The sequence below is a fragment of the Sodiomyces alcalophilus genome, assembly GCF_042370955.1.
Source record: "Sodiomyces alcalophilus JCM 7366 unplaced genomic scaffold ACRALscaffold_8, whole genome shotgun sequence".
Classification (NCBI taxonomy): domain Eukaryota; kingdom Fungi; phylum Ascomycota; class Sordariomycetes; order Glomerellales; family Plectosphaerellaceae; genus Sodiomyces; species Sodiomyces alcalophilus.
The window spans coordinates 363,466-379,254 of record NW_027263539.1 but is presented as its reverse complement, the minus strand read 5'-3'; the positions used below and the strand labels follow the sequence as shown (position 1 = coordinate 379,254).

General features: G+C 54.5%; 4 protein-coding genes across 4 annotated transcripts; 3 read left to right on the top strand and 1 right to left on the bottom strand.

Annotated features, from left to right (window-relative positions):
- Window positions 1-2,770: 2,770 nt before the first annotated feature.
- On the top strand, window positions 2,771-5,253 carry ACRALDRAFT_2113052 (glycosyltransferase family 4 protein; the record flags this gene model as incomplete). Its single annotated transcript, XM_071023612.1, has 5 exons — window positions 2,771-2,881; window positions 2,980-3,365; window positions 3,431-3,711; window positions 3,803-4,005; window positions 4,087-5,253. The coding sequence occupies 5 exons, from the start codon at window positions 2,771-2,773 to the stop codon at window positions 5,251-5,253; spliced, it is 2,148 nt and encodes a 715-aa protein (XP_070871449.1).
- A 505-nt stretch (window positions 5,254-5,758) lies between these two features.
- Window positions 5,759-7,264, top strand: ACRALDRAFT_2044239 (uncharacterized protein; the record flags this gene model as incomplete). Its single annotated transcript, XM_071021416.1, has 1 exon — window positions 5,759-7,264. One exon carries the CDS (start codon window positions 5,759-5,761, stop codon window positions 7,262-7,264), a length of 1,506 nt encoding a protein of 501 aa, XP_070871448.1.
- Window positions 7,265-9,197: 1,933 nt separating this feature from the next.
- Window positions 9,198-14,488, top strand: ACRALDRAFT_1094927 (uncharacterized protein; the record flags this gene model as incomplete). The annotated part of the gene is made up of 29 exons (XM_071019748.1): window positions 9,198-9,219; window positions 9,253-9,601; window positions 9,646-9,675; window positions 9,724-10,049; window positions 10,121-10,242; window positions 10,281-10,567; window positions 10,601-10,693; window positions 10,748-10,827; window positions 10,885-10,928; window positions 11,014-11,066; window positions 11,141-11,300; window positions 11,331-11,460; window positions 11,509-11,531; window positions 11,565-11,622; window positions 11,704-11,803; window positions 11,891-11,917; window positions 11,947-12,002; window positions 12,033-12,090; window positions 12,119-12,167; window positions 12,240-12,309; window positions 12,354-12,466; window positions 12,508-12,718; window positions 12,842-12,884; window positions 12,912-12,955; window positions 13,014-13,063; window positions 13,107-13,511; window positions 13,560-13,574; window positions 13,627-13,720; window positions 13,754-14,488. 29 exons carry the CDS (start codon window positions 9,198-9,200, stop codon window positions 14,161-14,163), a joined length of 3,522 nt encoding a protein of 1,173 aa, XP_070871447.1. The 3' UTR covers window positions 14,164-14,488.
- On the bottom strand, window positions 14,016-15,770 carry ACRALDRAFT_1094926 (uncharacterized protein; the record flags this gene model as incomplete). Its single annotated transcript, XM_071019747.1, has 7 exons — window positions 14,016-14,464; window positions 14,523-14,542; window positions 14,584-14,786; window positions 14,914-15,339; window positions 15,392-15,479; window positions 15,531-15,656; window positions 15,697-15,770. The coding sequence occupies 7 exons, from the start codon at window positions 15,768-15,770 to the stop codon at window positions 14,247-14,249; spliced, it is 1,155 nt and encodes a 384-aa protein (XP_070871446.1). The 3' UTR covers window positions 14,016-14,246.
- Between the last annotated feature and the right edge of the window lie 19 nt (window positions 15,771-15,789).

Below are 15,789 nucleotides of genomic sequence, written 5' to 3'. Positions count from 1 at the left end.
TTTCGTTGAGAGGCCGTGTTTACTGTTCGGTAGTTGGGATGTGGGCCTGAGATGGAGGACGGCGTGGAGGTATCGGTTATTAGATGCCCGTCGCAGGCTCAGCTACATTGCGGTAACGGCGTCGTTTTATACTGGGCAGCTCCAAGAGGCGGGGTGGATTTTGCTGCATGATTTCTCAACGTGGGCTGCGGCGCGGGTGCCTCCGGGGTCTCGGTCGTCTTTGGGTGCCATTGGCGGAAAAGCTGATGATTCTCTGGCCGGCCCGCTGGATCGCGAAGAGATGGGCTTTGCGTGCAGATGGGCGAATTCAGCTGCATTCCCGTACCGACATGACATGGTTTGTGCATGTGCTTATTCGCCTTCATCCCTGATCCGAGAATAGCGTGGGCGGAAGGTCCCAATCTGGACACGTGTTTGGATTAGGAATAATTGAGAAATAGGAAAATGGAAACAGTGAAGTCCCGGGCAAAGGGAAGAAAGAGGTGACTAGGTGACGCCATCGCCCGAGTTATTCCTCCGGGTCAGGATCCTGGAAACACTTGACTGCCGAAGAGCACGGGCGAGTCGGCCGGTGAATTCCAATCAAGGGAAGTGGCCAGAACCGGCCGAGAACGTATCCTTCGGCTCCGATCTTGAAGGGGCCGGCCGGCATGGCCAAACTGATATGGTGCCAAGGAGCAATGGCTTGAAATAGCCCGAAAGGAAACATCCACTTGGAATATCAATCAGTTCCGAACTTCCTCCAGCTTGGTGTCACTCGATGTTCATGAACAGATCACGGGACATGTAACGACGCCGATATCCGGAGTCGGGAATAAATCCCACCCTGCCTCCTAGCTTCGTCGTAGTCATACTCGGTTCTCCCGTGTCAACCAAGGCCAGGACTCGCTTGAGTGGGCGCAGCCTCGCAGTGGAAAGACACGACGGGTGAGATGGCCCTCGACACGACGACCACCAGCGGAGTGGCTGCTGACGGTAATGCGGAGCGTGATGACTGATCAAATGGTTCGAGGCGGTCTCCCTGGCCAGGAACCTAGACGAAGATTGGGTTATTTACCACGCGGTCATCTCCCCATCCTACCAGTAAGCAAGGGGTTCCGCCGGGGCGGGCCAGACACTCATAGTTTAGCAAATGGAAGCCGGCGCAGCCCTCCCCGGACAATACGGTAGTTATAACGGGCGCGTGTGACATTTCGGCATAAGGACTAGTGAAGACGGCGACAATCTGGTACGGATAGTCCTTATAGTGTATATCGTACGGCCACGTGCATTTCGGGTGAGTATGGAGAGGCCCTGGCGAGAGGCCGTGACCCTTCTGTTGCTCGCCTATGCGTCAGGAACCGATACGGGGTGGTACTCAGTTCTAAATCAAGGGCGCGAGCAGAGACTCGGATGGTCCAGAACCTCTACAGGCTTTGGGCGAAGGTGAATGGGTGTCACCAAGTGGCAGACGTGATACACCGTCTTACCTATTTTCGAGGACATGATGCTGAACGAGATGCAATTTGAATCGGAACAACGTCAGGGGAGTAACACGACGCAGGAGAGGCCTGGATGGCCGCGTTCTTGAGAGATAGGTTTTCGTCTTTATCTTTTTTGTCAAAGGTGATGATTTGACGAGGGGAAGAGTTGGTCGAGAGACGATATACGACGGGTACGATGAAGCAAAGCTTTGTTTTTATTTTTTTATTTTTTATTTCCCCCGTATATTCTCTAGCGTACTTCCCTCTTTTTCCCCGCCCTTCTCCACTTTTTCCATCAACCCCGCTACGACCAGCCGTAAGCCAGTAAGATCTCACCATTTGGTCTAAACTTAGCGTACTGTACAAAGTAAGTACTTATACGGGGCCCGTGGTGTATCGCGTCCTGTCTCAGTGCCGCTTTGGGAAGCGCGTAGCTACTTCACCTTACGTAGCCATGATGGTCAACTACCACACGTGTACACGTACCAGTCAAAGCCCTGCCGTCCTGTGTCGTCATCCATTCACAATGCCCTTGCTCCTCTACTTCCCTCCTTCAACCATCGTGTTAGACAGGTACAATGGCGGTACAGCACGGGGTACGATTGCCGCGGGTATGATCTCAGCTCGCTCCCTGAATCCAGCATCACGATGATCATGATATGTGGATCAAGTAGGTACACTTACACGACAGGACTGGACTCTATCGACTACGAGACATGTCGGGAACACGCGACCCGAGTCCCGTCATGAATGGCATTGTATTGACCAAGTACAACGCGGCACACGTCAGACGTTGGTCAGGCCGTCAAAGTAACTGCGTATCAAGAGGAAGCTGGTTCGCCGGTTGCTCTTCCCGAATATGGTGCAAGCTCGTTCCGTTCCTCTCTCTGTCTAACACGCCACAAACCCACGCCCCCCCCCCTTTCCTCTGACCTCCTCTGACCTCTACCTTTTCCTCCCCGCCTCCTAGACACGCTACGTTAAAACCTTTCGTCTGTCTGTCTGCCGGCAGGGTCTCCTCTTCCTCTCCTCCCCAACTACCATGCCTATGTAAGGTACCCGGGACCCCTTCCTACCTTAAGGCAACTTCGGGTCAAGCTCTTTCGTTCGTCTCGTCTCGTTTTGGCCAAGAGACTAGAGTCTACTAGACGCACTTCAACTTCATTCCAGCAATACTCGTTTCCCCGCCTGGGCTCCCTCCAGACATCTCGAAATTTCGTCCAGAATAGAAGACGGTTAAAATCCTCCCAACCTCCGACTAGTCAACAGCATCTCGTTATAGACTGTCCCAGATCGACGCTGCTACCATGGCGCCTCAACCGTCTCGTCGCCGCAGCTCTGCGGCTACCTCTTCCTACAGGTTCAGGAAGATGAGCATCTTGCATGAACAAGGCAATACATTTGGCCCATCGTTGACGGTGAGGCCCCCTCTTCCACTCCGCTCCATTCTCGCTGTCTGTCGTAAGAATAGTACAGCTCATATGACACGGGTTTTCTCCCAAACCCCCCCTCATAGACTCTCTATTGTGGTATCTCGGGCGTCTTCGCCGATGACCAAACAGCCGTCGTGTCCATTGCCATCCATGACACGGTCTACCTCATCGACTACTCCGTCAAACACGTCGTTCTCGGCGACGCCCTTCACATGGGCCAAGACGCCATCGCCGACTATGTCATCTCCACCCTGGAGATGTACGAGCATGACAATTTCTCCAAGTTCATCGGCGCCGGCTTGCCCATCACCTTAAAGTATATGAGCCCCACGCTGTGCTCTCGTCTCTGGCTCGACATGGACATTGTGCCGGTGGTTACACGCCCGGACGAGGGCCCCAAGCATGAGAACTTTTGGGATATCAAGCGTGTCGACGAGCAGGCCGATTCCATGGCTCGCAAGTGTATCATGTATGTTCAGCTGTCCATCTCCCCTTTCTTTGCTTTCCTCTTTGCTAAAGCTGCCGTCCATCCAGGAACTTTGGTCCTTCCCTCGCCCCCCACCTCCAGGTCGGCTTCCGGGGCGTCGTGCAGACCGATGCCGGCTTCCGAGTTCATCTCGTGACCCCCCAGAACCACAAGGACACCTGCGGCAGGCCTACCTGGGATGCCATGCTTCATTATGCCAACAAGCTGCGACGGAACAAGATCAAGGTCGCCTTCTTCAGCAGCACCCCGCAGGGTGGCGGCGTCGCCCTCATGCGTCACGCCCTCGTACGCTTCTCGCGCCTCATGGGCGTTGACCTGACCTGGTACGGTATGTTGTCTGCCGAACTTTCTTTCCCAAAAAAACAACACGACGACACTGCTGACGTGAGGCCACGGCGCCTGATGCCGCTCTGGTGTAGTCCCTAAACCTAGACCCGGCGTCTTCCGCATCACAAAGACCATGCACAACATCCTCCAAGGTGTCAGCCATGACGACGAGCGTATCTCGTCCGAAGAGAAACAGGCCATCCATGACTGGATTACCGACAATGCCCATCGCTATTGGTTGTCCGAGGGTGGTCCCCTTCGGCCTGCGGAAGAGGGCGGAGCCGATGTCGTCATTGTGAGTTTTCTTTTTTTTCTTTCTCGACAGTCAGGAGGGCGCAGTACTGAGGTGTGCGGTGCTAACTTGGGAACCTCAAAGATCGACGATCCCCAGATGCCGGGCCTCATCCCCCTCATCAAGAAGCTCACCCCAAAACGGCCAGTCATCTACCGGTCTCATATACAAATTCGTAGCGACCTGACGGCCCAGGCCGGGTCCCCGCAGGCCGATGTCTGGGACTTCCTCTGGAACAACATTCAAAAGGCCGACATGTTCATCAGTCATCCGATTCCCCTCTTCGTCCCGCACAACGTGCCCCGCGAAAAGGTGGCGTACTTGCCTGCCACCACGGACTGGCTCGACGGCCTCAACAAGCCCCTCAATAAATGGGACATGGGATATTACGGCCACATTTATAACACGGCTTGCCTCCAGCAGCGGATGACGGAGCTTCAATGGCCGGCTCGGAAGTACATCATCCAGGTGGCCAGGTTTGACCCTTCCAAGGGCATCCCGGCCGTCATCGATGCCTATGCCGAGTTCCGGCGCCTCCTGGACGAGGCCGGCATCGAAGAATCTCCCCAGCTCGTGGTGTGCGGCAATGGTTCCATTGACGACCCGGATGCGAGCATCATTTTCGACGAGACCATGACCCAGCTCGAGACGTTTTACCCCCACCTCGTCGGCGATTGCAGCATCATGCGCCTGGACCCCAACGACCAGCTCCTCAATACCCTAATCTCCAATGCCCACGTGGCTCTGCAGCTCTCCACCCGCGAGGGCTTCGAGGTCAAGGTGTCGGAGGCCCTCCATGCCGGCCGGCCGGTCATTGCGTCCCGGGCCGGCGGCATCCCGCTGCAGATCAAGGATCAGGTGAACGGGTTCCTCGTCGAGCCGGGCGACTGGAAGGCCGTGGCCCAGCACCTCATGGAGCTCTTCACCGACGACGAGCTGCACGCCAGGATGAGCCGCGCGGCCGCCACGGGCGTGAGCGACGAGGTGGGCACGCCGGGCAACGCTCTCAGTTGGTTCTATCTAGCCTCCAAGTGGGCCGAGGTGGGCGTGGACCCCGGTCTCCCGGGGAATGAGAGATGGATCAACGACATGGCCCGGGAAGAGGCGGGGAAGCCGTACACAGAGGGCGAGAACCGACTGCCGCGACATTTCACCCAGAGGAAGGAGAAGCCCGTTGTCGTGGTAAAGGCAGAGAATGGCGAGAATGGTGAAGATGGTCAGAATGGCGAAAATGGTCAGAATGGAGAGTAGACGTCGACATGATTACGTTGCGACAGGCTGGGTGGCGAGCAAAGGTATGGATTCGGTCTCTTTAATTTATTTTCTTTTCCTTTTGTTTTCTCCCCCTCTTATCAACACTCAATTCTTCACCGAATCATTTGTTTCGAGCCTCGTCGTCTCAAGTGCGAAAGACAAATAATCAAAATATCAAAATAATGTGCGATGGATAGAAGACGCCTTGAAACGTACAAAGTACTATTCTGTCTCGCGTTTGCGTGATTACTGTGGTGAGTTGCGAATTGTGAGAAGTGAGAGTTGCAAGTCATGGAGACGGAGGTGAATGCCAATCGATGCATGTACTCCGTGCTCAATACCCACTTACACACGGAGTACAAATGCTTTAAAGTACAGTGTGTCAAGTCAAACAAAGACTGTGGATCCAACCCCGCCAACGTCATCTCCAAAAACTCGTTTCTTACCCCAGATGCGCGGTCCATGTGCCGGACACCCTTATCCCTGAGCCTACACGTGTAGTATGGACGAACTCATTTCCTGGTCGAAGGAGAACGGCGGAAACCTTTCCGCGGCCGTCGAGGTCTTCTATGATTCTGTCACCGGTCATTCGTTCCGCGTCCGGGAAGGCCACTCCCTCCAACCTGGAGACGCCATCGTCAGCTGCCCCTTGAACATCACCCTCTCCTATCTTAATACGCTGGACCAGGACCTGACCCCCCACGGCATCCCGTCGCCGCCTCATCGCACCGGTGACCCTCTTCCACAGGAGTTCCTCCGGGCCGTGGACCCCCATGTCGCCGCCCGCTTCTTCCTTATCCAGCAGTACCTCCTAGGCCCCCGATCCTTCTGGTATCCCTATATCCGCACCCTCCCGCAGCCCGACAACCTCTCAGAATGGGCCCTCCCGCCTTTCTGGACCTCGGATGACATCGACCTCCTCGACGGAACCAACGCCCACGTCTCTCTCCACGAGATCAAGGCCCGTCTGCGCAGGGAGCACAAGCATGCCTCGGCCGCCCTCCAGGCGACCTCTTTCGCCGGGCGTAGCCGTGACTACTCTCGTCTGCTCTACCACTGGGCCTACACCATCTTCACCACGCGCAGCTTCCGTCCTTCCCGCGTTGTGCCGAACCCGGAGGCCCTGCCGCTGCCCAGCGGCGTCGCCGTGGATGATTTCCACGTGCTCATGCCCCTCTTCGATGTCGGGAACCATTCCCCCACCGCCGAGGTGGACTGGCACACAGGCGCCGCCGGGAAGGAGGGACCCCACAGCGGCCCCGTCACCGTCCTCTCCACCCGCACGCCGTACGCGGCGGGGGAGCAGGTCTTTAACAACTACGGGCCGAAGACCAACGCCGAGCTGCTCCTCGCCTACGGCTTCGTGATCCCCGAGTCGCCCGCGCTACATAACGACTACGTTCACCTGCAGCTCAGGACAGCGGGACCACCATCGGCAGCGAGTCACGGGGTGAAAGAGGCTGGTGGGAGAGAGTCGTCTTCTCAGCCGCCACCACCAAAGACACGCGAGTTCTTCTTCTCCCTCCGGCCCGTGACGCATCCCAGCTCCGTCACGGCGCACAAGCACCTCACTCTCCCGTCCCTCGACCCGGACTCGGTCCTCCCTTGCTTCCGGCACGTGCAGGACACGCTCGTCTGGGAACTCATCTGCATGCAGACGACACCGGAGCAGCGGGAGGCGCTTTTCCCGGTGACTGTGGTGCAGGAGGAGGGGGCGGACGGCGACAAGGAGCGCCTGCGTGTGCTGCTCACGGGCGAGGCGAGGAAGACGGCATCAGTGGATATGGGCATGGAGGCCCTGTTGGAGCGGACGCTGGCTATCATACAGGCCAAGGCGTTCCAGGAGCTGGAGAAGCTCGAGCAGTCTGATTTTGAGCTGGCGGAGGATGACGAGGAGGGGGAGGAGGGAAATCGTGCGACGAGAAATCAGCGCCTGGCGTACGTGTACCGGACGCAGTGTAGGAAGGTTCTTATCAACGTTCTCGAATCACTCGAGATGCCGTCGTAAACGTCCCGGGTAAGGTTAGAGGAAAACGTCTGAGGCCTGTGCTCAACAGGTACAGCGGAGTTTCCCTCGTCGTATCATAGGATGTAGTACTGGACAGAGCAACACACGTTCGAAGGGGAAAGAAAAAAAGAGGGGCGGGGAGGAAAGAAAGGGGGTGTTTTTCTCAGTCCCACAACAGCTGGTCACACCCTACTGCATCGACGACAATAGATGGCCGTACACGGTTCTGTCGAGCTCGTCATACATCTTCTCGAGAGCCGGGTCCTCGTGTGGAACCGCATTGCACAACAGCGGCGGCTATGCCGTGGTTAGCGACGTCCTGGAGGGCAGCTGCAGCATAGCGGCCTGCGGCTCATCCCCCTGGGGATGAAGCCCTTCCCTCGGGGCGTCTCCCGACACCAGCTTGCCGTTCAGAAGAGCCCAGCGCCTCCTCCTTCCCCACCTCCCCGCTTCTATATACATGTCCAGGCGGCTGTCTGGTCGGCGACGTGCGGTGACTGATCCGATCGGGATCCCGTGTGCTCATGGCCCGAGGTGGTTCGAAATGAGTGTCTACAACGTACATGTTTGTCTACATGTAGGTAGCCCAGAGAGTCGCCGGTGACGACACGGAGGACTTGTTCCTGGCCAATCCAAGGCGATGCCGTAGTACCAGCTTTTCCGGGCGGGGACGTGAGAAGAGGGCGAGACAACTGTGAAGGACCCAGTCGGGCAAGGTGGCGGCACGACCTGCAGCTTTGAATCACCGCATAAGGTCCAGATCGGCCATGTCGACGCTCAAGCTGCGGGTGTGGTCAAGCAGTACAACGATGCTGTATCACACGCGTCAATGTGCGTGTCCCGACGAGTTTGGCCATGCTGAACCCCTGAGCTAACGAGCAGGACCATGATACTATTTGCTGCAGTGTCACCTCACATCACGGCACTGCTGAGGGCCGTCTGTCATACCATACCGTAATGTGAGGGCTGGCCCGTGTTAGTTGACAGTTCTGGGGAGAGAGAAAGAGACCAGCGGCGGCGGAAGAAAATTACTTGACGAAAGCCACTCCAAGCTCATATCAGCAAACATCAACACCGTATGCCCGTGTCTCAGCGCCGTTGCAGAACGGTAGGCATCTTATTTGCGATGTGATGGCCGATGACCCTCTCTTCTCACCTCGTTCCCTAGCCGCATGTACTTCGCATCATCTATGATCAACTGTCTGTCCTTCGAATACTGGACTTCAATAACACGAGGTAGGAGGTGTTGAATTCCCATTTGCATCCTTTGGGATTTGGTGGATAATAGGCAAGGACATGAGGTACCGTAAATGTCAGCTGACCGCGCTTCAACCGCTAGGCTGTTGGCCTCACCAACAAGGGGCGGCTCCATAGCGCTTGGCATGTAATCTGCAACCCCTCCCTCGCCTAAGTACATAGAAGTAGTATGTAGTTAGTGTACAACGTATAGCCCCCACGCACCAGTGCTGGCGGACGCGCAGTCGGGGGGTTCATAACACGCGTTTCCAGATCGCCGTGAGCACGTTTCCATCATCTCCACCCGAATGGAGTCATCTCGACCGGTGAGCAGGCATCCAATGCCTACCTAATACCTATACTGAAACCCAAGCATTTGGGTTCCCAAGCCGGTAATTATATGCCATGTACAGTACAACGTATTCCATCCCGCTCTCTCGTCCCGTCAAATTGATTTGTTTCTCTCGGAACGAAGGAGTCGCACATGCATATGCGAGTCGGGTTTTTTTCTTTTCTTTTCTTTTCTTTTCTTTTTTTCCTCCTCCGTCTCTTCTTCTCCCCAAACTATTCGTTCAGAGCCCCGTTTCAGCTGGAGTATACCCTCTGGCGACTTGGCCAGCTGGCTCACTGCGAATTAGATCAGTTCAGCAGACTGACGATGCACACACGGTGAAATTGCAAGACAGGAAATCCCAACATGGCCAATCATTCGACTGGAGGTGGACTTTCTTTCCATGCCACCGTTTCGCGAGTCCGGGAATTCGGCTCTTGGATGGCTCCTAACATGCCCAGTGCCATGTTATTGGGACGGCTGAATCGTCGCGCAAAGCTGCCCCATTGGTCGCCACCTTGCCTCGCTTGCCCGGGCAATGAATGTTTGGGTCCTTCGGACATGTCTCCGGAAAACCTGGCATCTGGACACATTTTCGACATTCCCCCTTGCTCTGGATCGAAGCGATGTGGACACGTTGTGCGAAGTACAACGTACTTCGTAGAGTCCAGTGGGTACAAATCAAGGGACGGCTTGCATTTGAGCGTGGGACTCTGGGCCGGGGCGGCGAGACGTGACAGCTTCGGGAACGACCGCTCGACGCTACCGTTGTAAACGTTTCTTCTTGGCGACTAATTAAAACGGTCACAGATAGCATCACACTCATTGGTCCCGCTGGCCCTCCGTAATAATTTCTTCCTTCTTCCTTCGAAACTTGTCTTTCCTGTCCTAGCCTCCTGCTACCCGTGCTTCCTGCGGACATTACCGACAGCTGCTTCTTACAACGTATGGCAATTCCATATTTACACTACTGGCAGGCGATCACCCACGGGGACCTTGGCAAGTCGCTCCCTCCTCTATTGATTCGCGCAGCGGCGCTGCTTTTTGAATATGAGGGCCTGACCGATGATGGGGTGAGTGGCTTCATCGCGTTCTGTATACAGCCGCCAAGGTTCTCTGACCCAGGAGTACGGCCGTGGTTCCACCAATCCCGAGGGCATGGCCCGCCGGATAGATGTCCCTCCCGCTGGCAGGACGACAAGGCCGAGGCCGAGCGCCGTATTATTACATAAGCGCACCTGATATCGCGAGCAAGAATTGTACGTTGTACTTGGTAAAATACATACAAGTACGACGTACTCATGCGCACGTCTCTATCGCCTATATTCGAAACGACGGTGTTATTCGGCTTCTCCGCTGGGTCATTCGCCAATTATGTCGACCCAGCTTGATCGAGTTCCGAGAAAAAAGAGTGAACCTCATCTAAAGTCACAAGGAGACATTGGGGAGTTAGGAGACAACCCTCCACAGGATGAGGAATACTGGGGGAGACGAGTAATACGTTGTAATTACAACGTACGTATCGATCGCACTCAGACGACCCCTGTCCGCCTGGACGGACAACCGGTACGCATACAACGTAATCACCACCTACCTATCCCATCACGCCGTACATTGTACGATGCGTACTGCCCCGCCACAAAGCGGCTCCGAAGCGAATACATACAACGTACATATGCGTCCTCTCGAAGAATCCATGCGGCCAAGTTACCCAAGGACATGCCCGTGTTGCCTGCGTTGCTATGGCGTGCATTGTTGCTGGTGACAAGTGAAACATGCTGGCTAGACGCTAAGCAACGGCTGGCTAGAATGGAAAAGAAGAAGAAGAAAACACTAGTCTTCCACGTGGTTTTGCATGCAGGGTGAGTCCTAGGCCGTTGAAACTGCTAGTAAATCGCGGAATGAATTGTGGTTAGAGCTGAAAATGTGAAAACTCCCGAGTCAATGTCATTTCCTCATTTCCCTTGGTTCTCTGAAGCCACTCGGCCCGCTTTCCGTTCTCGGTTTTTTTTTTTTTTCTTTTTTTCCCCTCCCAATCCACGGGGCTCCGTAGCCAATGGATATGCCCCCAAGGAAGCGCGCCAGGTCGTCTACGTTGTAAGCTATGATACTTACCTACAACGTAAGCGAGGCTGCTGTTGCCAAGTACGGAGTATGTACATGATACAATGTCACCAACTAGATCCCACAAAGCCCTTGCTTCGTACCGATACGTTGTACCAAAGGTCGTATCTTGTCCGTTTCATCCTACGGATCTACATAATACATACCTCAAAGTCTAGTATACGGGCTTTCCTTTGTGGTCGAAGTGCGGAGTTGGGGATATTTTACGCGTTGCCTCTTCTACCCATCAGCTGGCCCAGGCGAGAATCCGCGAATGACTTTGTCGAGACACAGAAAGCCAAGGCCGATGACACTAGTCCCCAAGAAAAACGGGCGGCAGCTATAACGTACGTTGTAGTGTACTTCGTACGCTGTATTCTGGGAAGCTTGTCTTAGCGAGACACGCACGTGGCCGACTCGTTGAAGGCCACGGCGGTTGGCGTGTACGTGGTGTTTACTCGCACCGGAAAGCATGTGGATTTTCCCAACTTGCTCTTCGCACCGGCTCGACGCAGCGTGCTTGTACGTTTTAGGTTGTACGTTGTACATTCTCTGACAACCCCGTGCACTTGAGACACAGCACGAATATCCAGCTTGGTCCTTCTCTATGCACAACGTACCTACGTGTAGAAGCTCGAGTTGGCAAGTGGGGGGGATGTTTTGTCGACTCCTACAACGTACGAAGTAGGTACACTGTACGTATATGTATACCTACGCGGGAGGGGGCGTTTATAGGTCAGAGCCCGATGACTGGTCAGACTGTCGACAGTCTTAGAACTTCATGTTGACAGTTGTACCTCTGACCTGGCTCTGGTCAGAGCAAAATCCTCTGTTCAAGCTCTGACCTATAACCACCCCCTCCCGCATAGGTAGGTCTCCATTCTGTATAAATTTTGAAGTACATACATATGTACATACGTACAACGTACAACGTACTTCCAACGACACAACTGAAGCATGATGCTGCAGATCCGGCAACCCTTGTCTGACGGTCATGTGTTCACACAAACAGCCTCTGGGCTGGGACTGAGATCACCACTTCACACACAGTGAGGAGAAAATGGCCCGGTTTGGAACGTGCCGATCAGAGATGAAAAGGACCCCCCCAAACCTGGGAATCGCAGAGCCAGGGGCTCGCCGTTCGTCTCTACCAAATGTGGCTAGAGTCAGGACGGCAAGGCAAGAATGGGTGCCGCCAAGCCAGACCGTTTTCCTCTCACCCCTCGTTTATTTGTGAAGGGAAAAAGAAAGAAAAAAAAACGTCTCGAACCTTTTCGTCGGCACCCTGGTCCCTGTCCGTACCAGCGGCGAACCCTCTTTGCTAAAAGGGCACACGCCTTCTTACATTTACGGCGTAGCCCAGCTCCTCAGGTCAGTTTTCTTTTCTTCGCGTATTTTACTTGGACCCGTCTACGGTAGTCATGAATCATACTGTAATTAACGTACCGATCTTGCCCATGGAATCCTGGTCTACTCCCACTCCCGCTCAACCCCATAGCCCATCTGTACAACGTACCTACATATCTAGGGATGTGGACGCCTTAAATACACTTACCCGCCCTTCTCCCCGAAGATCTTGCATCAGGCGTGCTTTTCTTTTTCATCCTCGCCCGTGAAGCGGGAATCAACCTATTTGCCGACTTTCTTGGAGCCCGACGAGAACTTCCCCAGGGCACATACGAAGTACGACGTACATATCACTTGCTTCATTCAGCCTGTGACCCAACCGGTCGTCACATCCGCGTCTCCCTGTCCTGCGATCCCCCCACCCTGCGGTTCATCAGGTGCTTTTCGGCCCATAAGCAGTCTCTTCGAAACACGACATATACAGCTACCGATATATCCACTACTCCTACGGAATACTACTTCGACCTTCTCGGCGAAGAAGGATGTGTGACTGGATCCAGGTGCGCGTGTCTCTGGGAACGTTGGATGCGACATTTCCGAACCGTCCTGCTGATACCAGCTTTTAAATAGAGGGAGTTTCATTGCGGCCACTTCCGCTGGATTGTATCTCGATGGTGTCCCGACTATCTCAGGACGCAACTTCGGTGTCCGTTGAGCGTCACACATTACGAGTTCAGGTAAGGGCATCCCATGGATATTACTTCAACATGTCCCAATATGTTGTACTGACACTATATTCACATATAGAGGTGACGAACAGTGCAGTATGTCCTGAACCCCTTCGTTTTGAACCCCCCTGCCCCGCCGCTTGCACACCCACCACCACCCCTGCTCGCAAATCTACAACGTCCATTACGCATCGAATCAATCACGCTTCACCCCACCACGTTGGGCCCCAGCTCGCCTGAATGGCTTGGCTCGGACTCAAATCAAAGGTCGCGGATGGTTCGAACGCATTGTTTGTCTTGTCTGGTTTGCGTGAAGGATCTGAGCCGCTCCTCTCCTCTCCCCTCCTGCCCTGCCTGCCCTTGCATCGTCTCCCGCGAGGCCTATTGCCAGAGCCATGCTGACTACGTGTCTCTTCCCAACCGCTCTGCAGGCCACTGCAAGCCTAGACAAACTCAGCCCTGGGAAAGGTTCATTCGGCAACACACCAACCTGAACCAGACAGTCGGCCCCTAGAGGGACCGCGAGAGTGTGTGTGGGCTGCTCCAACAGACCCCCAATCTCATGGTCGCCGATCTCAGGCTTCATCAATTTCCTTATTAGGGGAAGTGCTTACTAGTTTTCGACACTACTCCGTTTTGTTTTGCAAAGCGAATTTCCTCGTTCTTGGCTGGCGAGCGAAAAAGAGGAGAGGAGAAGGGGGGGTTTTCTTGGTGGTGGGGGACAACGAAAATCCTCAATTTGAGAGGTCTCAAAGCACACCTGCGACTTTTGTGCGCGCTACCATTCCATCCGGGGCCTGCAGAAGCGCACCCCTGCCCCTTCACGCCTTGGCACTGGTCATCCACCTGCAGCTGTCGTGGCGTCCAAAAACGTGGTACTACAGGGAGACGGACACGACCAGCTCACATCATTTTTTCTCGCGAAGACTATGGCCATTCACGAGAGGCTTCCTCAGCCCGACAACCGGGCTTTTCCGCCTTCGCCTGTCCTTTCCATTTTTTTGTCTTTTCCCATGACCTGGTCACCACGACTACACGATTTTGCGACAGCGCCACCCATTGGTCGCAGGTTGGCAGCAAACAATGATTTGCCGAACACACCATTGATGGCTGCGACATGTCGAGACGAGAGGAAGCTACGTGGCTCCGGGTAGGAAGGGAAGAAGAGATGAGGGTGGAAGAAGACAGGAGGCCAAAGAAGAATGAAGGAAAAGCACGAAAAAAAAATAGGTTGGGCTTACTGAGCAAGGCGTCCCGTCCTATTGACGTCTGCGTGGATGGTTTGTATTGGGTACTTGCATGGCGTTCTGTTCTGTCTTGGGGGGCTCAGGCGAGTTCTTTTCGGGTTGGGCGAAGAGTTGGGCGCTTCACATTTTGCTGGAGGATTATTATTATTATTTTGTTCTTTTCGCTTGGCGTTTGTGCAACATTCAACAGCGAGGGCGGCAGCATGAACTAGACTTGTCTTTTGAACCGATTCCATCTCAGCGTTTTACTTGTTTCCTAAGCAGACAGTCTTGCACATCACGGGAGCTGTTTGGCCACAATAACAATACATGTCAACATGTCATCACGAGCTGTGCAAGTTGGCACCAATAATAACGGAACGCTTTCTTGGTGTCGTGCGTTTTCGATTCGCAGTACCCAAGTCGAGACCACCGCCGTTCTTCGCACGCCGGGTCGGCGTCAAGTTCGGGTAGCGGCCAAAAGCACCATGTTGTGAGACGCGAAAATCAACCAATATACAACGTACATTGCATATCTGCGGCGCGGCGCTCTGTATTGACACCAAACAGGGACACGCTCGACCTCCCGACGGCGACTAACGGTCCTTTACATGAAATATTGTGTGCAGCGACGCGGATAGCTACCTCTTTACCAGAAGGGCAACATCTAACACTCACATTTCGTCGCTCATATGTGTAGGAAACTAGGTAGGTAGTAGGTGGCATGTCTCGCGGATATCGATTTCCGGCCCCGACCTTACTGCTACTAGTCTCCCTCCCTCTCTGTAGTTGGCGACAGCCGGACAGCCCATGGAAACCAAAGGGAAACGGCTGTCTAGCAAACTGGAACTTTTGACAGGCTACAAAGGGCCGTTCAAACTTTTCCGAACAAAAACACTCGCTCAAGCGCTCGGGACGGAGTGCATACGCCAGCCTTACGGCGTACGGGTCTGGTCTAGGTGTGATATTCGACGGCGGCAAGACAAAAGCGACGCTAAATGCAAACAAGCGCCGGTGTCCAATCAATTCAGCGAGGCGAGACAAGGAGACGACATGGTCCATGTTCCCCCGCCTTTTATCCGCGTGCGGGCCGGCGCAGTCATGCTAATGTAGGGGGATCGACGAGCACTAGCAACTAGCGGGAACTGCAACGTACGTTGTATTGACGTGAGGGAGGTCTTACGTTGTAGAAGTCTCGGGGAGCAGGAATATTGGACCTGCTCCCAAAGAAGAGAGAGGCACTGCTAAGAGAAAGCAGAGGCAGGTCATTATTGTGTCATGGTCGGCGCCACGACGGGCGACCCCGGCGAATGTAGTATTGAATAGGTATGAAAGGAAACGTGGTCAATGACAGGTGGAAAAACTGGGCGTGTTTGAGACAAGCAGCATGTCCAAGTCGAATGTGCGGGATCGGATCTGTGCTGGTGGGAAGGGTCAAAAGGGGGATCTACACGTACCTACCATGTCCGTTGATGGAGGGTGTCAGGTGTCAGGGGTTGCTGTTTTCTGTGGTACATCCAAGTACCCATGTACATTGTATTGCGTACAACGTAT